This window comes from Oncorhynchus keta, chromosome 37 (genome assembly GCF_023373465.1).
Source record: "Oncorhynchus keta strain PuntledgeMale-10-30-2019 chromosome 37, Oket_V2, whole genome shotgun sequence".
In the NCBI taxonomy this organism is placed as follows: domain Eukaryota; kingdom Metazoa; phylum Chordata; class Actinopteri; order Salmoniformes; family Salmonidae; genus Oncorhynchus; species Oncorhynchus keta.
Window position 1 is genome coordinate 20,874,809 of NC_068457.1, and position 24,150 is coordinate 20,898,958.

The 24,150-nt window shown below is 44.1% G+C and overlaps 1 protein-coding gene and 1 long non-coding RNA gene across 2 annotated transcripts in view; one reads left to right on the top strand and one right to left on the bottom strand.

Annotated features, from left to right (window-relative positions):
- Positions 1-24,150, bottom strand: part of LOC118375940 (prostaglandin F2 receptor negative regulator-like) — a 54,736-nt gene that overhangs the window by 12,283 nt on the left and 18,303 nt on the right. Inside the window, exons 5-9 of the mRNA XM_052499555.1 lie at positions 21,337-21,656; positions 21,090-21,210; positions 15,462-15,681; positions 15,174-15,358; positions 13,988-14,095 (exon numbers count right to left, since the gene is read on the bottom strand). Coding sequence (XP_052355515.1) covers positions 13,988-14,095; positions 15,174-15,358; positions 15,462-15,681; positions 21,090-21,210; positions 21,337-21,656 — 954 coding nt within the window. The remainder of the gene's footprint in view (positions 1-13,987; positions 14,096-15,173; positions 15,359-15,461; positions 15,682-21,089; positions 21,211-21,336; positions 21,657-24,150) is intronic.
- Positions 7,712-13,215, top strand: LOC127916736 (uncharacterized). Its single transcript, XR_008095772.1, has 4 exons — positions 7,712-7,939; positions 8,251-8,468; positions 11,017-11,234; positions 12,635-13,215. It is a non-coding gene; the product is annotated as an uncharacterized LOC127916736 (long non-coding RNA).

A 24,150-nucleotide genomic window follows, 5' to 3' on the forward strand; every position in this document is an offset into this window, starting at 1 on the left:
CCAACATTAGTAGTTCCATGCGTGTTCGGCTGCCAACATTAGTAGTTCCATGCGTGTTCGGCTGCCAACATTAGTAGTTCCATGCGTGTTCGGCTGCCAACATTAGTAGTTCCATGCGTGTTCGGCTGCCAACATTAGTAGTTCCATGCGTGTTCGGCTGCCAACATTAGTAGTTCCATGCGTGTTCGGCTGCAACTGTTCTGAACAGAATGAGCCTATTTCTCGTATTGTGAAGAACAATCCAGGGTATAACATGTCATCTTGTCATTTTACACCAAAAATAGCAAATAAACATTGATACTGTAAATAAATACATTTTAAAATATGGAAATGTGAAGTACACATTATGACATCAAACCGGTATTATAATCCTCAACGTCTCATCTTTCAGAACACACGGACTCCTCTAGATTTACAGCATTCCCCTCGCTCAGATTACAAACTAAATTACTAAAGTAGCCAAAATCATCTGCGACGAGTTACAGGTGCTGAGACTAGTAGTTTTAAAAAGTAGTAGTGGTAGTACGTTGCTAGGTAACAATGTAAACAATGCCACTTTATATGAACGGGACCATATGTATGTTGTCTCATATCATGGGCAGGAGAGGCTCTAACAATGGGAACTCTAACCCACCAGTCATATAAACACATTTAGAACATCTGCCAGTTGAAACTCATACAACGCTGTAAAGCAGACAGCTTGAGCTCTGACGTCATATACAGCATGTTACTGTACAGCCCCTGCATTCCAATTGAGGTGCTCATTAATGACCAAATCTGCCATTTTCAACCAGTATATGGGATGACAGGGGCTGTGAGTGTAAAGGGTTAATAGTTTGGTAGCTGGGCCTTTTATATTGAATAGTAAGCAGTGTTTCTATGAAGCCACTTAGTTCCCATCTGAAAGGATCTCCTAAGTTAGAAAGCTTCATAAAGCTGCCGTTTGCCTCCTTTGACATGGAATACAATTATAACAAAGGACAGGAAGAGAGAACATGAAGATATTTAAATAACATCCCTGGAGTTGTATGAACACCCATTACACTATCCAAATAGAAGATATCTAAAGGGGAATTAAGGTGACCCACCACACCTTAGAGAAACAAAAAAAAGGTACCTGCCAAGACCCCCTGTACCAGGCCCTGCAGATAACATTCTCTCACGTACATGCACACGTGCCTGCGAACACACACACACACACACACACACACACACACACACACACACACACACCCCAGCTGTTTCAGTGGACTGTAATTCCTTGAATACACTGCTCTTTGAACCACATGCGTTGCAACAATAACCGAGACGGCATAACAAATACATTATCACCAGTGTTCCCATTAACAAGCTTGATCCCCACCACAACACAACAATGTAAGATTCCTCCCACTGGCCCCTTTATCCTCCCCTCCACCTCCATCCTCCCCTCCACCTCATCAACACCAGGATCCGCTAAGGAGAAATAAAAGTAGATTGTCTTCACATCGAAATGAACTGAATAAAATACATTTGATTGGTTCATTCCATGTATTGATCCCCAGAGGGGAGAGTTAGTTAGTTTTGCCAGCAGCAGCAGAAGGTAAAGACCAATAGTGGTAGAGACACTACAGGCATCCAGAACACAGAACTCAACAGGGATACTGCCACTGATGTCTGATAGAACAAAGTCTATTACACGTGGGCCATAAAGCGCTGCTACAACACAGCACACAGGAATACTAAACACGGCATGGACCTCGTAGAATCACAATGAGCAGAACGGTCATTCCAATTACGAGCAATGGGCCATGACCGATGGGCAGCGGCCATTTTGGGTGTCTCATTTGGAATTGACGCTAACAAGTCATGACGTCGCGTAAATTCTATTGTGTCGCCAATATTTGGTTGGAATGTGAAAAATGTTGTAATTCTTAGTTATGGGCTGATCTAAAGAGACATATTGTGCAGTAGGGTGCCATTTCACACACAATGTCTGTTCTGTTACCCCTTCTATTTATATGCTCAAGCCGTCCTCCCCTTTATTACCAGAAGGACTTAATGGCCTGAGTCTCTCTTTCCCCGCACCAGTGAGTTAGACCGTTCTCTCTTCACCAGTCCTTTTGGAGGTCTCTCCAGTCTCCTCTTCTCCCTGTGAGGGGGAAATGGACCATGGAATATAACTAATTAATTACTGGCTGTAGAGGAGAGAAGAGAACAGGTTTAGCTGGCTAGTTTGATTCTGTGGGGCAGGCTAGGAGAGAACAGGTTTAGCAGGCTAGTTTGATTCTGTGGGACAGGCTAGGAGAGAACAGGTTTAGCAGGCTAGTTTGATTCTGTGGGGCAGGCTAGGAGAGAACAGGTTTAGCAGGCTAGTTTGATTCTGTGGGGCAGGCTAGGAGAGAACAGGTTTAGCAGGCTAGTTTGATTCTGTGGGGCAGGCTAGGAGAGAACAGGTTTAGCAGGCTAGTTTGATTCTGTGGGGCAGGCTAGGAGAGAACAGGTTTAGCAGGCTAGTTTGATTCTGTGGGGCAGGCTAGGAGAGAACAGGTTTAGCAGGCTAGTTTGATTCTGTGGGGTAGGCTAGGAGAGGAGACTAGAGACTCAGTGAACTGCTCTAGTCGTAAAGGATGGTTCAATCCTAGTCAGACGTTTATATGCTTCTTTAGTGGGTTTACATTTTTTATTTATTTAACTAGGCAAGTCAGTTAAGAACACATTTTTGTTTACAATGACGGCCTACCCCGGTCAAAACCGGACGACGCTGGGCCAATTGTGAGCTGCTCTATGGGACTACCAATCACGACTGGATGTGATGCGGTACTGGACAGAGTCCATATTCCACTCCATTCAAAGAAAATTAAAACCAATAAACTATTTTATGTTCCATCTTCCTCTTGATCTTAATTTAACCTCCTGTTGTCCTTTTTATGTTATGTCCTCTCATGGCAGCAACTGGCACAAGCAGGGACAACGTCTTCAGTGTCTCCCCTAAGGAAACAGACTCCATACTCTGGGTACAGAGACAGGGTACAGAGACAGGGTACAGAGACAGGGTACAGAGACACAACAGCATCTGAGAAAAACAGCTGTTGCTTGTCAGCTGCAACTGCTACCAAACAAACAAACACTTAACTCTGCTCTTTGATGACAACATCCTCGTGTCCCAACCACTCACACACACTATACCTTTGCTGTGCATTCCTCACGTTGTGAACATCTGATGTCTCCCGTTAGCCTTGGTCAGCAGGCATCAGCACGCCAGGCCAACAGCTAGCTAGCTTTCTCAACCACATCAGTTCACAAGTGCAACATTCCCACCAACACACGTGCAGTCTGTCGGTCTCACACAATCACCACACCGGCTGCGTCCTAACGGTCTAATATACATGTATTTCCTTGATGTCCACTAATCTGAAAGGACATGATGGATTAAAAAAAATATTGGTGTGTTATATCAGCTGGGAAGGGAAACAAGGAAAGGTGGCTGTTTGTGTCATCTTGTGGTCTCTGTGATGCAAGGTCTTGTGGGTAGGTCCATTCCAGTGCTGCATAGGAATGTGATTCTCCTGCTCAGGCTTGTTCCTGCACTGTAAGTGTTGTATATAGAGTATCACTGTGGATTACTCAACACTTACACCAAACCATCAGTCTTTTAAGGTACTATCCAGTCACTCTCCTTTCTATAGAGCAGTGGTTCACAAACTTTTTATAGTCCCGCACCCCCTCTAGCACCAGGGTCAGCACACTGTTTTTGCCATCATTGGAAGCCTGCCACACACACTATACATTTACTAAACATAAGAATGAGTGAGTTTGTCAAAAACCCAGCTCGTGGGAAGTGACAAAGAGCTCTTATAGGACCAGGGCACAAATAATAATCAACCATTTTTCTCTTTATTTAACCATCTTACATATAAAATCTTAAGTCATCGAAAATTGTGATGAACTCACCACAGGTTAATGAGAAGGATGTGCTTGAAAGGATGCACATAACTCTGCAATGTTGGGTTGTATTGGAGAGTCTCAGTCTTAAATAATTTCACAGTCTGTGCCTGTATTTAGTTTTCATGCTAGTGAGGGCCGAGAATCCACTCTCACATAGGTACGTGGTTGCAAAGGGCATCAGTGTCTTAACAGCATGCTTTGCCAAGGCAGGATACTCTGAGCGCAGCCCTATTCAGAAATATGGCAGTGGCTTATGATTAAATTACATTTTCACAGAAACGCTTGTTTCTGGACGAGAGGCAGGGCACGAAAGGGATAACGAACTCAGTTTGTCTCATCTGTTTCAGGAAAGTACCTACGTAATTGAGCACCCAACTCACGCAGGTGCTTCGCTATATCACATTTGACATTGTCCGTAAGCTTGAGTTCATTTGTACACCAAATAAGCAAATAAATGACAGTCCATCATTACTAAGACATGAAGGTCAGTCAATGCAAAACATTTCAAGAACTTTGAAAGTTCCTTCAAGTGCAGTCGCAAAAACCATCAAGCCCTGTGATGAAACTGGCTCGAATGAGGACTGCCACAGGAAAGGAAGACCTAGAGTTCTCTACTGCAGAGGTTAAGTTCATTAGAGTTATCAGCCTCAGAAATTGCAGCCCAAATAAATATATCAGAGTTCAAGTAACGGACACATCTCAGCATCAACTGTTCAGAGGAGACTGAATCAGGCCTTTATGTTCGAATCGCTGCAAAGAAATCACTACTAAAGGACACCAATAATAATAAGAGACTTGCTTGGGCCAAGAAACACGAGCAATGGACATTAGACCGGTGGAAATTTGTCATTTGGTCTAGAGTCCAAATTGGAGATTTTTGGCTCCAACCGTGTGTCTTTGTGGGACACAGTGTGGGTGAATGGATGATCTCTGCATGTGTATTTCCCACCATAATCTATGGAGGAGGAGGTGTTATGGTGTGGGAGTGCTTTTCCGGTGACACTGTCTGATTTATTTAGAATTCAAGGCACACAACCAGCACGGCTACCACAGCATTCTGCAGCAATACGCCATCTCACCTGGTTTGGGCTTAGTGAGAATATAATTTGTTTTTCAACAGGACAATGACCCAACACACCTCCAGGCTGTGTATTTTACCAAGAAGGAGAGTGATGAGTGCTGACCTGGCCTCCACAATCCCCAGACTTCCACCTAATTGAGATGGTTTGGGATGAGTCAGACTGCAGAGTGAAGGAAAAGCAGCCAACAAGTGCTCAGCATATGTGGGAACTCCTTCAAGACTGTTGGAAAAGCCTTCCAGGTGAAGTTGGTTCAGACAATGCCAAGAGTGCAAAGCGGTCATCAAGGCAAAGGGTGGCTACTTTGAAGAATCTCAAATATAAAATATATTTTCATTCGTTTAACCCTTTTTTGGTTACTACACGATTCCATATGTGTTATTTCATAGTTATGATGTCTTCACTATTATTCTACAATGTAGAAAAAAGTAAAAATAAAGAAAAATCCTTGAACAAGTCGAGGTTCTGAAACTATTTGACAGGTAGTAAGTAAATAAATATATATATCGTTCAAGGGTTTCTCTTTATTTGTACTATTCTGATCAATTTAATGTAGTTTTAATGAACACTTTTTTTGCTTTTCTTTCAAAAACAAGGACATTTCTAAGTGACCCCAAACTTCTGAACGATAGTTCTAACATATTGGCAAAAGGGTTTTCTAATGATTAATTAGCCTTTTAAAATGATAAACTTGGATTAGCTAACACAACGTGCTATTGGAACACAGGAGTGATGGTTGCTGATAATGGGCCTCTGTACACCATTGTAGATATTCCATAAAAAATCTGCCGTTTCCAGCTACAATAGTCATTTACAACATTAACAATGTCTACACTGTATTTCTAATCAATTTGATGTTGTTATATTAAAATGGACAAAAAAATGAGATTTTCTTTCAAAAATAAGGACATTTCTAAGTGACCCCAAACTTTTGAACAGTAGTGTATATATTTGTTTTAAAAATGTGAATCACGTTTTTATTATACCCCCGACGACATTTGGGAATTTTATTTGGGAATACATGCTATCACTGTGGATTACTCTACATTTACACCAAACCATCAGTCACACCAGTTTCTCTCAGAGACATCTGTTCCCCAAGTCTCTCTGCCATTTGGTTTCATGTGGTATTGTTGACAGTTTAACAGCACCTCACATATCCTACATCAACAGCATTAATATGGGGATTAAATATGCCCCTCTTTAAGAGAAGAAGGAATAAATAGTGTGTGTGTGTGTGTGTGTGTACGCACGCTAAGACAAAGGTTGGGTAACACCATCCGGTGCATGACTAAACAACACACACACCTACCCATGTGAGTTTAGGACACCGCAGATGGCATGGTTGGGCAAAACCATATCAGTCAGCACATGACTAAACGAAACAAACCACTGCCACACCTGAAGGAAACGAGATGTATCGGTTTTAGTATTAGTAGGATTAGTTGGAACAAATTGGCTTGAATAGTGCGTCACAATACCTATTTTGAGGCATCATGACCAAGTTAATAAGAAGGTAAGTCTGGCTCATGGAATTTTTAAAGCTACAGGTCAGGGTCTGCAGGCTTTTACTCCAGCCTAGCTCTAATTAATTAACACCCGATTCAACTAAATCAGAGGTCTTGATAATCAGCTGATTGGTTGAATTGGGTATGTCAGTGCTGGGATGGAACAAAAGCCTAGGCTACACCCGAAAGCTCTCACCACTGTCAGAGAAATTCTGCCGTCGATTGAGAAGACAAATTGCCATTAACAAAAAAAAAGCCATGAGCTAATTAACTGACTAACAGTGTAGTTCAGTAATACCATTCCCCTGCAGCCTTCCAGCTGTCTCCCTGTAGGTAACTAACTAACAGACTAACAGTGTAGTTCAGTAATACCATTCCCCTGCAGCCTTCCAGCTGTCTCCCTGTAGGTAACTAACTAACAGACTAACAGTGTAGTTCAGTAATACCATTCCCCTGCAGCCTTCCAGCTGTCTCCCTGTAGGTAACTAACTAACAGACTAACAGTGTAGTTCAGTAATACCATTCCCCTGCAGCCTTCCAGCTGTCTCCTGTAGGTAACTAACTAACAGACTAACAGTGTAGTTCAGTAATACCATTCCCCTGCAGCCTTCCAGCTGTCTCCTGTAGGTAACTAACTAACAGACTAACAGTGTAGTTCAGTAATACCATTCCCCTGCAGCCTTCCAGCTGTCTCCCTGTAGGTAACTAACTAACAGACTAACAGTGTAGTTCAGTAATACCATTCCCCTGCAGCCTTCCAGCTGTCTCCCTGTAGGTAACTAACTAACAGACTAACAGTGTAGTTCAGTAATACCATTCCCCTGCAGCCTTCCAGCTGTCTCCCTGTAGGTAACTAACTAACAGACTAACAGTGTAGTTCAGTAATACCATTCCCCTGCAGCCTTCCAGCTGTCTCCCTGTAGGTAACTAACTAACAGACTAACAGTGTAGTTCAGTAATACCATTCCCCTGCAGCCTTCCAGCTGTCTCCCTGTAGGTAACTAACTAACAGACTAACAGTGTAGTTCAGTAATACCATTCCCCTGCAGCCTTCCAGCTGTCTCCCTGTAGGTAACTAACTAACAGACTAACAGTGTAGTTCAGTAATACCATTCCCCTGCAGCCTTCCAGCTGTCTCCCTGTAGGTAACTAACTAACAGACTAACAGTGTAGTTCAGTAATACCATTCCCCTGCAGTCTTCTAGCTGTCTCCCTGTAGGTAACTAACAGAATAGTTCAGTAATACCATTCCCCTGCAGCCTTCCTGCTGTCTCCCTGTAGGTAACTAACTAACAGACTAACAGTGTAGTTCAGTAATACCATTCCCCTGCAGCCTTCTAGCTGTCTCCCTGTAGGTAACTAACTAACTAACTGTGTAGTTCAGTAATACCATTTCCCTGCAGTCTTCTAGCTGTCTCCCTGTAGGTAACTAACTAACTAACTGTGTAGTTCAGTAATACCATTTCCTGCAGCCTTCCAGCTGTCTCCTGTAGGTAACTAACTAACAGACTAACAGTGTAGTTCAGTAATACCATTCCCCTGTCTTCCAGCTGTCTCCCTGTAGGTAACTACCAGTTTACCCTTCCAGCTGTCTCCCTGTAGGTAACTAACAGTAGTTCAGTAATACCATTTACCTGCAGCCTTCCAGCTGTCTCCCTGTAGGTAACTAACTAACAGACTAACAGTGTAGTTCAGTAATACCATTCCCCTGCAGTCTTCTAGCTGTCTCCCTGTAGGTAACTAACTAACTAACTGTGTAGTTCAGTAATACCATTTCCCTGCAGCCTTCTAGCTGTCTCCCTGTAGGTAACTAACTAGCAGACTAACAGTGTAGTTCAGTAATACCATTCCCCTGCAGCCTTCCAGCTGTCTCCCTGTAGGTAACTAACTAACAGACTAACAGTGTAGTTCAGTAATACCATTCCCCTGCAGCCTTCCAGCTGTCTCCCTGTAGGTAACTAACAGACTAACAGTGTAGTTCAGTAATACCATTCCCCTGCAGCCTTCCAGCTGTCTCCCTGTAGGTAACTAACAGACTAACAGTGTAGTTCAGTAATACCATTCCCCTGCAGCCTTCTAGCTGTCTCCCTGTAGGTAACTAACTAACAGACTAACAGTGTAGTTCAGTAATACCATTCCCCTGCAGCCTTCTAGCTGTCTCCCTGTAGGTAACTAACTAACAGACTAACAGTGTAGTTCAGTAATACCATTCCCCTGCAGCCTTCCTGCTGTCTCCCTGTAGGTAACTAACAGACTAACAGTGTAGTTCAGTAATACCATTCCCCTGCAGCCTTCCAGCTGTCTCCCTGTAGGTAACTAACAGACTAACAGTGTAGTTCAGTAATACCATTCCCCTGCAGCCTTCCAGCTGTCTCCCTGTAGGTAACTAACAGACTAACAGTGTAGTTCAGTAATACCATTCCCCTGCAGCCTTCTAGCTGTCTCCCTGTAGGTAACTAACTAACAGACTAACAGTGTAGTTCAGTAATACCATTTCCCTGCAGCCTTCTAGCTGTCTCCCTGTAGGTAACTAACTAACAGACTAACAGTGTAGTTCAGTAATACCATTCCCCTGCAGCCTTCCAGCTGTCTCCCTGTAGGTAACTAACTAACAGACTAACAGTGTAGTTCAGTAATACCATTCCCCTGCAGCCTTCCTGCTGTCTCCCTGTAGGTAACTAACAGACTAACAGTGTAGTTCAGTAATACCATTCCCCTGCAGCCTTCTAGCTGTCTCCCTGTAGGTAACTAACTAACAGACTAACAGTGTAGTTCAGTAATACCATTTCCCTGCAGCCTTCTAGCTGTCTCCCTGTAGGTAACTAACTAACAGACTAACAGTGTAGTTCAGTAATACCATTCCCCTGCAGCCTTCTAGCTGTCTCCCTGTAGGTAACTAACTAACAGACTAACAGTGTAGTTCAGTAATACCATTCCCCTGCAGCCTTCTAGCTGTCTCCCTGTAGGTAACTAACTAACAGACTAACAGTGTAGTTCAGTAATACCATTCCCCTGCAGCCTTCTAGCTGTCTCCCTGTAGGTAACTAACTAGCAGACTAACAGTGTAGTTCAGTAATACCATTCCCCTGCAGCCTTCCAGCTGTCTCCCTGTAGGTAACTAACTAACAGAGTAGTTCAGTAATACCATTCCCCTGCAGCCTTCCTGCTGTCTCCCTGTAGGTAACTAACAGAATAGTTCAGTAATACCATTCCCCTGCAGCCTTCCTGCTGTCTCCCTGTAGGTAACTAACTAACAGACTAACAGTGTAGTTCAGTAATACCATTCCCCTGCAGCCTTCTAGCTGTCTCCCTGTAGGTAACTAACTAACTAACTGTGTAGTTCAGTAATACCATTTCCCTGCAGTCTTCTAGCTGTCTCCCTGTAGGTAACTAACTAACCAACTGTGTAGTTCAGTAATACCATTTCCCTGCAGCCTTCTAGCTGTCTCCCTGTAGGTAACTAACTAACTAACTGTGTAGTTCAGTAATACCATTTCCCTGCAGTCTTCTAGCTGTCTCCCTGTAGGTAACTAACTAACTAACTGTGTAGTTCAGTAATACCATTTCCCTGCAGCCTTCCAGCTGTCTCCCTGTAGGTAACTAACTAACTAACTGTGTAGTTTAGTAATACCATTTCCCTGCAGCCTTCCAGCTGTCTCCCTGTAGGTAACTAACTAGCAGACTAACAGAATAGTTCAGTAATACCATTCCCCTGCAGCCTTCCTGCTGTCTCCCTGTAGGTAACTAACAGACTAACAGTGTAGTTCAGTAATACCATTCCCCTGCAGCCTTCTAGCTGTCTCCCTGTAGGTAACTAACTAACAGACTAACAGTGTAGTTCAGTAATACCATTCCCCTGCAGCCTTCTAGCTGTCTCCCTGTAGGTAACTAACAGTGTAGTTCAGTAATACCATTCCCCTGCAGCCTTCTAGCTGTCTCCCTGTAGGTAACTAACTAACAGTGTAGTTCAGTAATACCATTCCCCTGCAGCCTTCCAGCTGTCTCCCTGTAGGTAACTAACAGAATAGTTCAGTAATACCATTCCCCTGCAGCCTTCCTGCTGTCTCCCTGTAGGTAACTAACTAACAGACTAACAGTGTAGTTCAGTAATACCATTCCCCTGCAGCCTTCTAGCTGTCTCCCTGTAGGTAACTAACTAACTAACTGTGTAGTTCAGTAATACCATTTCCCTGCAGCCTTCTAGCTGTCTCCCTGTAGGTAACTAACTAACTAACTGTGTAGTTCAGTAATACCATTTCCCTGCAGTCTTCTAGCTGTCTCCCTGTAGGTAACTAACTAACTAACTGTGTAGTTCAGTAATACCATTTCCCTGCAGCCTTCCAGCTGTCTCCCTGTAGGTAACTAACTAACTAACTGTGTAGTTTAGTAATACCATTTCCCTGCAGCCTTCCAGCTGTCTCCCTGTAGGTAACTAACTAGCAGACTAACAGTGTAGTTCAGTAATACCATTCCCCTGCAGCCTTCCAGCTGTCTCCCTGTAGGTAACTAACTAACAGACTAACAGTGTAGTTCAGTAATACCATTCCCCTGCAGTCTTCTAGCTGTCTCCCTGTAGGTAACTAACTAACTAACTGTGTAGTTCAGTTATACCATTTCCCTGCAGCCTTCTAGCTGTCTCCCTGTAGGTAACTAACTAGCAGACTAACAGTGTAGTTCAGTAATACCATTCCCCTGCAGCCTTCCAGCTGTCTCCCTGTAGGTAACTAACTAACAGAGTAGTTCAGTAATACCATTCCCCTGCAGCCTTCCTGCTGTCTCCCTGTAGGTAACTAACAGAATAGTTCAGTAATACCATTCCCCTGCAGCCTTCCTGCTGTCTCCTGTAGGTAACTAACAGACTAACAGTGTAGTTCAGTAATACCATTCCCCTGCAGCCTTCTAGCTGTCTCCCTGTAGGTAACTAACTAACAGACTAACAGTGTAGTTCAGTAATACCATTCCCCTGCAGCCTTCTAGCTGTCTCCCTGTAGGTAACTAACTAGCAGACTAACAGTGTAGTTCAGTAATACCATTCCCCTGCAGCCTTCCAGCTGTCTCCTGTAGGTAACTAACTAACAGAGTAGTTCAGTAATACCATTCCCCTGCAGCCTTCCTGCTGTCTCCTGTAGGTAACTAACAGAATAGTTCAGTAATACCATTCCCCTGCAGCCTTCCTGCTGTCTCCCTGTAGGTAACTAACAGACTAACAGTGTAGTTCAGTAATACCATTCCCTGCAGCCTTCTAGCTGTCTCCCTGTAGGTAACTAACTAACCAACTGTGTAGTTCAGTAATACCATTTCCCTGCAGCCTTCTAGCTGTCTCCCTGTAGGTAACTAACTAACTAACTGTGTAGTTCAGTAATACCATTTCCCTGCAGTCTTCTAGCTGTCTCCCTGTAGGTAACTAACTAACTAACTGTGTAGTTCAGTAATACCATTTCCCTGCAGCCTTCCAGCCGTCTCCCTGTAGGTAACTAACTAACTAACTGTGTAGTTCAGTAATACCATTTCCCTGCAGCCTTCCAGCTGTCTCCCTGTAGGTAACTAACTAACAGACTAACAGTGTAGTTCAGTAATACCATTCCCCTGCAGCCTTCCAGCTGTCTCCCTGTAGGTAACTAACTAACAGACTAACAGTGTAGTTCAGTAATACCATTCCCCTGCAGTCTTCTAGCTGTCTCCCTGTAGGTAACTAACTAACTAACTGTGTAGTTCAGTTATACCATTTCCCTGCAGCCTTCTAGCTGTCTCCCTGTAGGTAACTAACTAGCAGACTAACAGTGTAGTTCAGTAATACCATTCCCCTGCAGCCTTCCAGCTGTCTCCCTGTAGGTAACTAACTAACAGACTAACAGTGTAGTTCAGTAATACCATTCCCCTGCAGCCTTCCAGCTGTCTCCCTGTAGGTAACTAACAGACTAACAGTGTAGTTCAGTAATACCATTCCCCTGCAGCCTTCCAGCTGTCTCCCTGTAGGTAACTAACAGACTAACAGTGTAGTTCAGTAATACCATTCCCCTGCAGCCTTCTAGCTGTCTCCCTGTAGGTAACTAACTAACAGACTAACAGTGTAGTTCAGTAATACCATTCCCCTGCAGCCTTCTAGCTGTCTCCCTGTAGGTAACTAACTAACAGACTAACAGTGTAGTTCAGTAATACCATTCCCCTGCAGCCTTCCAGCTGTCTCCCTGTAGGTAACTAACTAACAGACTAACAGTGTAGTTCAGTAATACCATTCCCCTGCAGCCTTCCAGCTGTCTCCCTGTAGGTAACTAACTAACAGACTAACAGTGTAGTTCAGTAATACCATTCCCCTGCAGCCTTCCAGCTGTCTCCCTGTAGGTAACTAACTAACAGACTAACAGTGTAGTTCAGTAATACCATTCCCCTGCAGCCTTCCAGCTGTCTCCCTGTAGGTAACTAACTAACAGACTAACAGTGTAGTTCAGTAATACCATTCCCCTGCAGCCTTCCAGCTGTCTCCCTGTAGGTAACTAACTAACAGACTAACAGTGTAGTTCAGTAATACCATTCCCCTGCAGCCTTCCAGCTGTCTCCCTGTAGGTAACTAACTAACAGACTAACAGTGTAGTTCAGTAATACCATTCCCCTGCAGCCTTCCAGCTGTCTCCCTGTAGGTAACTAACTAACAGACTAACAGTGTAGTTCAGTAATACCATTCCCCTGCAGCCTTCCAGCTGTCTCCCTGTAGGTAACTAACAGACTAACAGTGTAGTTCAGTAATACCATTCCCCTGCAGCCTTCCAGCTGTCTCCCTGTAGGTAACTAACAGACTAACAGTGTAGTTCAGTAATACCATTCCCCTGCAGCCTTCCAGCTGTCTCCCTGTAGGTAACTGCTATGTTCCACCATCAGGAAAAGAAGCTGCAACTGACCATAAGATTACCATGACATTCCATTACGTTCTCTGATATGCACGTGAATAACACACACACACACAGTTCTGAAAAATGATACCCCCCCACTTGCATAATCACACAACCACATTCAGACAAACACACACAGCTGCTATGAGCAGAACACTGTTCTGATCTCTGACCGGTCTCGTGTTAGACTGGACTGAAGAATATAGAAAGATAACATGAAAGAGACAGAGAGGAGGAGGAGAAAGGGGACAGAGACCGACAGACAGAGACACAGAGACAGAGTTATGTAATCTAATGGCTGAGGGAGGGAGAGGAAGACAAAGTGATAGAGTTGATAAGAGAGAATGAGACAGAATGACTTCCAATAAGAGATCACACTGCACTCCTCCCTGAGCTGGGAGAACGGGAGAGATTGAGTGCAGAAAGAACAGTGATAAGAGAGGCAGGAGGAGGACAGGAGGAAGGGAGGAGAGGATGGAGAGATGTGAACAGGACAGCTGATAAGAAACTAATTAACTCTCAACACTGGAAGGTTGTGTCTTATGGATACAGCTATCACCTGATGAGAGTGTGTGTCGTCCCCTACCTGACTTGGGGGATGCTCCAGAGATGCTGAGGGCACACACCATCTTGGCGGTCTCCCAGGGATACAAAGTGGTGGTGTCAGAGCGGATGGCCACAGCGAACGAGGGGCCTACAGGAAGGAACACAGAGGTTAGAGGTCAGGGGTTCCATTCACTGTGTTAACACCCCTAACACTGGTACTTCGCCAGGTCTTTCAAAGGTGTTCATCCAAACAGCTCCTCTCAGCTCACTGAGCCAGTCAGAGTGTGTGTGTGTGTGTGTGTGTGTGTGTGTGTGTGTGTGTGTGTGTGTGTGTGTGTGTGTGTGTGGGGATAAGCACCTACAGAGGGACTCAGTATGGTGTCTCCTCTAACACATGTTCAACACACACACGATAAAGAGAGCCAGTGATACGAATCATTGCGGCTTCTAACTGATTTGTCCAGGAGAGGTTGGTTATGGGGTGCCGTTTTGAAGCTTCCACCCCACAGTGAGGAAGAAGGGCTGCAGGTAGCCTAGCGGTTAGGAGCGTTGGACCTGTAACCGAATGGTTGCTGGTTCGAATCCCCGAGCAGACTAGATGAAACATCTGCCGATGTGCCCTTGAGCAAGGCACTTCGCTATATTTGCTCCTCTAAGACGCACTGTATTAGAGCGTCTGCTAAATTACTCAAATGTAAGAGAGAGAGCGCGTGTGTCTTTCCACAGTGAGAGAGAGCTCAAGGGGTCTACCTCCCCAGAGACGGTAGTAGAGGTTTCAGTAACTAGTTACATCTCTCTCCAACGAACATCAAACACAGCCAACTAGGCCGATGCAGGGAATGTGAGAGCATATTTAGGGTTCATGCGAGAGAGCATATTTAGGGTTCATGCGAGAGAGCATATTTAGGGTTCATGCGAGAGAGCATATTTAGGGTTCATGCGAGAGAGCATATTTAGGGTTCATGCGAGAGAGCATATTTAGGGTTCATGCGAGAGAGCATATTTAGGGTTCATGCGAGAGAGCATATTTAGGGTTCATGCGAGAGAGCATATTTAGGGTTCATGCGAGAGAGCATATTTAGGGTTCATGCGAGAGAGCATATTTAGGGTTCATGCGAGAGAGCATATTTAGGGTTCATGTGTGAGCTTCAGTAAAAGTCTGGGTATAGACTCAGTAGGACACATGTAACTCAGTGGTGGTCAGGGTGTGTGTTCTATCCTTGTACCAGTCTCCTGGAAGTTGATCTGGACCTTGTTGGACTTGGCGCTGACAGCTTTGGTCCAGGCCTGGCCTGGTTGTTTGGTCCAGGCGGTGATGTCACACCAGTAGAAGCCCCTGTCAGCCTGCTGCACTCCGGCCAGACGGAAGCGGAACTCAGCCGGACCAGTCTTAGTCAGAACCAGGCTGTCCCTGGGAGCCAGAACCCAGTTTACTTTCAACATAACTCACAAGTAATACCACAACAACTTCATCCATCTTATGATACATACTGCTCAGTACTGTGTGTGTGTACCTGCGGTTAGGGTCTGTAGCCCCTCCATGTTGTAGTACAGAGTCAGGACTGAGAGAGAGGACGGTTCTAGTGGCAGAGTCCACACTGTCCTGAGTCTGCACCAGCACAGAGTAGCCCGGGTCCTGCAAGTGCACATGGGATACGGTACAGCTCATCTCAAAGGTGGCTCCGCCCGCCACCGCCTCACGCACACGCTGTGCCACGGCGGTTAGAGATGGACCTGGAGGGAGACAGATCAATCAATTAATAATCAGTGTGTCAGTCAATCACCAAAATGTTCATCCTTAGGACTTAGAAAGCTACCTGGAGCGCAACCTAAATCAAGGACCATGAGAGCAGCTGGGATTTGTGCGATAGTGTGGGCCGGGTACCGAGGTAATGGCAATGGAAGCAGTGCAATCAATCAAGATAGAGCCTGAAGCTAGTAGAGTGGTAGGGAGTAACCAGGACTACAGACAGACACTCGTAACCTAACAACCAGCTGTCTGTAGTAACCACAGGGACTGAGTGGACAGACCATCAGTAGGAAAGTCCGGACTTCATGAATGGACAAAGACACTGACTGAGCTCTGCAGAGAAATGGACAGAGAGAGATGAACAGAGAGAGAAGGGGAATCCCAGAGTTGGTGGGAGGAAACAGAGGAAGACCAAACTAGAGGGAGAAAGACAAAAACTCCCTACTGTATATCCTCATCACATCGCTATTCAGTAGCTATTACACTAGATCACCATCATCTAACCAGCCTTACAGGGTTCACAGAGTTCAGTTTGTGTGTGTGTGAATGACGAAAGGCAACTGTTGAGAACTATTTAGACTCAAATCAACAGAGGAAACGAGGACTCATAGCTGTCACTCAGGGCAGCTGTCTAGGTCCCTTACTTTACTCAAGTCATGCCACCTGCTTTGACTAAATGACTCAACACTATCCACGTCAGCAGATACTACAGCGACTGAAAATGACTGCAACAATTAACAAAAAGCTGCAGTTAGTTTCAGAGTGGGTGGCAAGGAATAAGTTAGTCCTAAATATTTCTAAAACTAAAAGCAATGCATTTGGGACAAAATCATTCACTAAAACCTCAACTAAATCTTGTAAGAAATAATGTGGAAATTGAGAAAGTTGGTGACTAAACTGCTTGGAGTAACCCTGGATTGTAAACTGTCATGGTCAAAACAGTTTACAACAGTAGCTAAAATGGGGAGAAGTCTGTCCATAATAAAGCGCTGCTCTGCCTTCATAACAACACTATCAACAAGGCAGGTCCTACAGGCCCTGGTTTTGTCACACCTGGACTACTGTTCAGTCTTCTGGTCAGGTGCCACTAAAAGGGACTTCTGCAATTGGCTCAGAACAGGGCAGCACAGATGGCCTTTGGATGTACACAGAGAGCTAGCATTAATAATATGCATGTCAATCTCTCCTGGCTGAAAGTGGAAGAGATTGACTTCATCACTACTTGTTTTTGGAAGAAGTGTTGACAAGCTGAATACACTGAGCTGTCGGTTTAAACTACTAGCACACAGCTCAGACACCCATGCATACCACACAATACATGCCACCAGAGGTCTCTTCTAGAGGTCAACCGATTATGATTTTTCAACGCCGATACCGATTATTGGAGGACAAAATATATAGCACGCTGTTTATACAGTGCTGTTTAAATGAATGATTACGGGCCTGCTGCTGCTCAGTCAGACTGCTCTATCAAATCAGACTTCATTATAACATAATAACACACAGAAGTATGAGCCTTTGGTCATTAATATGATAGTTTCCGGAAACTATCATTTCGAAAACAAAACGTTTATTATTTCAGTGAAATACAGAACCGTTTGGTATTTTATCTAACGGGTGGCATCCCTAAGTCTAAATATTCTTGTTACATTGCACAACCTTCAATGTATGTCATAATTACGTAAAATTCTGGCAAATTAGTTCGCAATGAGCCAGGCAGCCCAAACTGTTGCATATACCCAGACTCTGCATGCAATGAACGCAAGAGAAATGACAATTTCATCTGGTTAATATTGTCTGCTAAACTGGATTAGTAGTTATAACTAGTGATTATGATTGATTGTTTTTTATAAGATAAGTTCAATGCTAGCTCGCAATTTACCTTGGCTAGCAATTTACCTTGGCTTCTACTGCATTCGCGTAACAGGCAGGCTACTCGTGGAATGCAATGGTTAGAGCGTTGGACTAGTTAACTGTGCGGTTGCAAGATTGAAACCCTGAGCTGACAAGGTGAAAATCTGTCGTTCTACCCCTGAACAAGGCAGTTTACCCACAGTTCCTAGGCAGTCATTGAAAATAAGAATGTGTTAACTGACTTACCTAAATAAAATAAGTTAAATAAAAAAAAGGTATATATATATATATAAAAACAATCGGAAATCTGCACCCAAAAATACAGATTTCCGATTGTTATGAAAACATGAAATCGGCCCTAATTAAAATCGGCCATTCAGAGTCATCGGTCGACCTCTAGTCTCTTCACAGTCCAAGTCCAGAACAGACAACGGGAGGTGCACAGTTCTACATAGAGCCATGACTACATGAAACTCTACTCCACATCAAGTAGACCACCCTCCCTATTGTATATAGTTCTGTCCTTGAGCTATTCTTGTCCTGTTTTATGTCATGTTTCATGTGGACCCCAGGAAGAGTAGCTGCTGCTTTAGCAACAGTTAATGTGGATCCTAATAAAATACCAAACCCATGCAAGCAGTAAAATTAGATTAAAAAAAACAGAAAAATTCCCCTTAAGGAACAGGGGGGGGGGCTGTGAAGCAACTCAAACATAGGCACAGCCACATGCATACACACGCACACATGGATTTTGTAATGTAGTTCTGGTAGTGGTGGAGTAGGGGCCTGAGGGCACACCGTGTGTTGTGAAATCTGTGAATGTATTGTAATGTTTTTAAAATTGTATAACTGCCTTAATTTTGACAGACTCCAGGAAGAGTAGCTGCTGCCTTGGCAGGAATAAATAAATACAAATAGTCACATGCGAAACTGACTGACACCATCTCTGGTATGTTAGAGACTGATGCATCCGTCTGTCTCTCTGTGTGTGTGTGTGTGTGTGTGTGTGTGTGTGTGTGTGTGTGTCCTAGGCTTGTGGTGTGTCATGGTACAAGGCTTTCCTGTTGTCAGACATACAGTGGGGCAAAAAAGTATTTAGTCAGCCACCAATTGTGCTAGTTCTCCCACTTAATAAGACGAGGCCAGTAATTGTCATCATAGGTACACTTCAACTATGACAGACAAAATGAGAAGAAGAAAAATCCAGAAAATCACATTATAGGATTTTTAATGAATTTATTTGCAAATTATGGTGGAAAATAAGTATTTGGTCACCTACAAACAAGATTTCTGGCTCTCACAGACCTGTAACTTCTTAAGAGGCTCCTCTGTCCTCCACTCGTTACCTGTATTAATGGCACCTGTTTGAACTTGTTATCAGTATAAAAGACACCGGTCCACAACCTCAAACAGTCACACTCCAAACTCCACTATGGCCAAGACCAAAGAGCTGTCAAAGGACACCAGAAACAAAATTGTAGACCTGCACCAGGCTGGGAAGACTGAATCTGCAATAGGTAAGCAGCTTGGTTTGAAGAAATCAACTGTGGGAGCAATTATTAGTAAATGGAAGACATACAAGACCACTGATAATCTCCCTCGATCTGGGGCTCCACGCAAGATCTCACCCCAAAATGATCACAAGAATCCCAGAACCACACGGGGGGACCTAGTGAATGACCTGCAGAGAGCTGGGACCAAAGTAACAAAGCCTACCATCAGTAACACACTACGCCGCCAGGGACTCAACTCCTGCAGTGCCAGACGTGTCCCCCTGCTTAAGCCAGTACATGTCCAGGCCCGTCTGAAGTTTGCTAGAGAGCATTTGGATGATCCAGAAGAAGATTGTGAGAATGTCATATGGTCAGATGAAACCAAAATAGAACTTTTTGGTAAAAACTCAACTCGTCGTGTTTGGAGGACAAAGAATGATGAGTTGCATCCAAAGAACACCATACCTACTGTGAAGCATGGGGATGGAAACATCATGCTTTGGGGCTGTTTTTCTGCAAAGGGACCAGGACAACTGATCCGTGTAAAGGAAAGAATGAATGGGGCCATGTATCGTGAGATTTTGAGTGAAAACCTCCTTCCATCAGCAAGGGCATTGAAGATGAAACGTGGCTGGGTCTTTCAGCATGACAATGATCCCAAAGACACCGCCCGGGCAACGAAGGAGTGCTTCGTAAGAAGCATTTCAAGGCCCTTGAGTGGCCTTATCCAGTCTCCAGATCTCAACCCCATAGAAAATCTTTGGAGGGAGTTGAAAGTCAGTGTTGCCCAGCAACAGCCACAAAACATCACTGCTCTAGAGGAGATATGGGCCAAAATACTAGCAACAGTGTGAAAACCTTGTGAAGACTTACAGAAAACGTTTGACCCCTGACCTCTCTATACCCATTGCCAACAAAGGGTATTTAACAAAGTATTGAGATAAACTTTTGTTATCTACAAGTCCATGCTAGGTAAAGCTCCGCCTTATCTCAGTTCACTGGTCACGATGGCAACACCCACCCGTAACACACGCTCCAGCAGATGTATCTCACTGATCATCCCTAAAGCCAACACCTCATTTGGCCGCCTTTCGTTCCAGTTCTCTGCTGCCTGTGACGAATTGCAAAAATCGCTGAAGTTGGAGACTTTTATCTCCCTCACCAACTTCAAACATCTGCTATCTGAGCAGCTAACCGATCGCTGCAGCTGTACATAGTCCATCGGTAAATAGCCCACCCAATTTTTACCTACCTCATCCCCATACTGTTTATATTTATTTACTTTTCTGCTCTTTTGCACACCAGTATCTCTACCTGCACATGACCATCTGATCATTTATCACTCCAGTGTTAATCTGCTAAATTGTAATTATTCGCCTACCTCCTCATGCCTTTTGCACACAATGTATATAGACTTTTTTTTTCTACTGTGTTATTGACTTGTTAATTGTTTACTCCATGTGTAACTCTGTGTTGTCTGTTCACACTGCTATGCTTTATCTTGGCCAGGTCGCAGTTGTAAATGAGAACTTGTTCTCAACTAGCCTACCTGGTTAAAAATAAAGGTCAAATAAAAAAAAACATCAAAATTGACCAAATACTTATTTTCCACCATAATTTGCAAATAAATTCATTAAAAAAATCATACAATGTGATTTTCTGGATTTTTCTAATTTTGTCTGTCATGGTTGAAGTGTACCTATGATGAAAAGTACAGGCCTCATCTTTTTAATTGGTGGCTGACTAAATACTTTTTTGCCCCACTGTACATTGGCGCCTCTACTTCCTCTGCCATGTCTGTTGAGCAGCCAACATGAAACAAGCCATGGTTACATGGTAATGTTTTACATCCTCTAGCTTGGACTCCCATTCAGAACACACGTCCCTTATTACCTCAAACACATCACATAGAAAACAAATGAACATAGCAGAATGACAAATGTATTAAATAGCAACATTGCTATATTCAGGTGGTTTCATCAAAAGAGAAGGAGGGAGGAGGGAGGAGAAGAGCGAGATGATATGAGAGCGTCATCACTACTTACGTTTGGGTTCCCATCGGACGGTCAGAGGGGGGGTGAGGAACTCTGCTGCCTCCTCCATTCCACCCTGCCTAGAGGGAGTCCACGCTGTCACACTGCACGCATACGCCCCCATGTCCACGTCCTGATGGTACACACACACACACACACACACACACCTTGTTAGCAGCTCTTGCTTTAATACAAACTTGTGTGTCTAACAAATGATTGTGCTTGAGGTAAACACACACACACACACACACACACACACCTGTGTGCGTAGGAAGCGGAGCTTGAATGTATCCGGCTCTACTCGGGTCAGAACGATGGCACCAGACTCCAACCTATCATGGTACAGTGTCCCAGACTTCAGGTTGCCATGGGCATCCAGGGAACCAATAGGGAGGGTGGTCTGTGTGGTTGTCAGGCGGTCGCCGGGTGGACCAGGAAGTGGTGTGTACTCCCAGGCCACGCCCAGTCGGCCCCCTGCAAGGAAGTGAGTGATGTTGGTCACATGACACGCCAGCTCTGTGGGGTCACCTGTGACCTGCGGGGTCGACGAGGGGGTAAGGGTCACTGCAAAATTAGGCTCTGGAGGGAGGGACAGAAAGATGGGGGGGGGAGAAGAGAGCGAGAAACATTAATAAACAGACTCTAAATGTCAGTAAAGGGACATGGTGAAATAACATCCACGGTAATGTTGACTGTATACAGAACCAGATCAGTTAAAAATGAATAATCTGGAAGCCACTCCACATCCACTAAGGTAGCCATGTCTTCCCTGTCTGTAGCCATGAATCCAATGGGTGGCATATGTGTGTGTGTGTGTGTGTGTTAGGGATGTGTATGGTTATGGTTATCTAACTATTCGATGGGTGGTGTGTGTGCGCGTTAGGGATGTGCACGGTTATCTGAATATCCGATGGGTGGTGTGTGTGTGTGTGTGTGTGTTAGGGATGTGTATGGTTATCTGAATATCCGAACGGGCGTTAGTATTCAAATAATCGGGAGCAATAATTTTGTCAGAGAAAGTGTTTAAAGTATTTTTCCAAGGTAAAATATCCATGTGACATTATTATACCATGACCTTTCAAATGATGAATTTAATCAAAACAAACTTTAATGTAATTCATGACATGCGCCCCATAAAAGACTGGTAGCCAACCGGTAGCCTTTACGTGTGTAGCTTGTTGTTTATGTTGGCCAATCAAAGAGGCTCAATGTGTAGCAATATCCAACAGGTAGGCTGTTTTATCTGAACGGGTTGGGGAGAAAGCACAGCATATGGCCTCAATTAGCCTAGATAGCTATAGCTGGCTAGCTAGCTTCTAGGCTCCTGCAATCAAGACAGGTATTGATATATGGGATGATAAATTGCTTCTACACGGTAGCCTGTCTTGGCTGTAGTTGTGTTGCCTTGGGTACTCGTCTCGCTAGCTCCCATCTCACTGGCCCCTCAGCAGAGCATCAGCCTCTCTCCTTCCCACAGCGGTGCTCAGGTTAAAAACTTAAGCAATAAATAAATAATACTTTTTGTATTACGAATATCTGGATATCTGACAAATTCATGATACTATTCGAATAGTGAAATTATTTTTAAACCCCATTCCTAGTGTGTGTGTGTGTGTGTGTGCACGCAAATGGGGCAGTCAGGCTTCTCAAACAGTGTATCAGTGTGAAACGACCGAGGCTTTTACACACCACAGACACAGTGTATCAATGTTCCACTGGATGTCATAAGGTGAATGCACCAATTTGTAAGTCGCTCTGGATAAGAGCGTCTGCTAAATGACTTAAATTATGTAAATGTTAAGTGTCAGTAGCGGAGTGTGTGTGGGGTCTCAGTAGGTGATGGGGCTGGTATCTCAGTCAGACCTCTAGTCTACAGATTGTCCCTTTATGCTCCAATGAACAGGGAACACACATATTCCTTGCTCTCGATTAGTGCGTGTGTGTGTGTGTGTGTGTGTGTTCGTGGGTTTTCCACGTTGTGTCATTTGGACGTCACAGGGGCTGAATCACTGTCACCATCTGCTACACTGCTGTGAGGATCATCACAAGATCATCTGTGAAAATCCTCCTTCCTTTGTGAGGAGAGAATCCTCGCCAATTACCCATATGCCCATTCCTCCGCTTTCATCCCCCTTTCTCTCTCACACACACACACACACACACACCGTAGCTCCATTAATAGACCAAAGGAAGACACTGCAGAACGACTCAAACACATTTCCTGCTAATGGCCTACAAATGGAACGAAACATACATTTGAACAAAATCATGTGCCCACACAAGTACACAGGTGCACACCCACCCACCCCTACTTACCCAAGACCGTTTAAACTGAGGCATTATGCACAGGACAAGAGTTCCAGAGCCATTTGTTAAGGGAATAGAAAGCTGAAATCTAGTCCACCCAGTAGAGCTGATATCAGGCACTGAAGAACACTACTCTGCTCTGATGAAGAAGGTAATGGCCCTCAACAAAAACAAAAGACTAATGCACATTTTGAAACCAAATAGCACTAGGTTTCCATTAGCCTGGCTGTGGTTCCCAACTGGTTGGTATGGACCATAGAGATGTAGAATACATTAAATGTTATTCATACATATATGCATGTAATTATATGGACCTACTGCTGGGTTGTGGTTGTGGCTAAACACTGGGATGCTATGCACTCTCGCTAGAACCACAGTTCTGTTTACTTGAAAGGTTGTATTGAAAAACAGACATGGTTTGGGTATAGCCTAGCACAGCATAGGGATTGACAACCACTGATCTACAAACTAACCATATGCAGGATTATGTGCTTGCTTGCCTTAAAGAGTGTGACCTATAAAAAAAACTACAAGCACACACACATTCGCTAAACAGACAGACACTTCAGAGGACATTTCAGTTGATTAAAAGCTCTGATAAAACCAGTTTGCGTTTCAATTGATTTGTTTGGATCAGACCTGTCTTAGGGTTGTGTCATCATGGGCAAGCTGACGCAGTGTTAACTGCCAGATATCTCTGGGGGGGGTGTGTGAGACTCACTGTTAATACAGGTCTAGAGTGTCAACGGTAAACACAGCCTGGCCT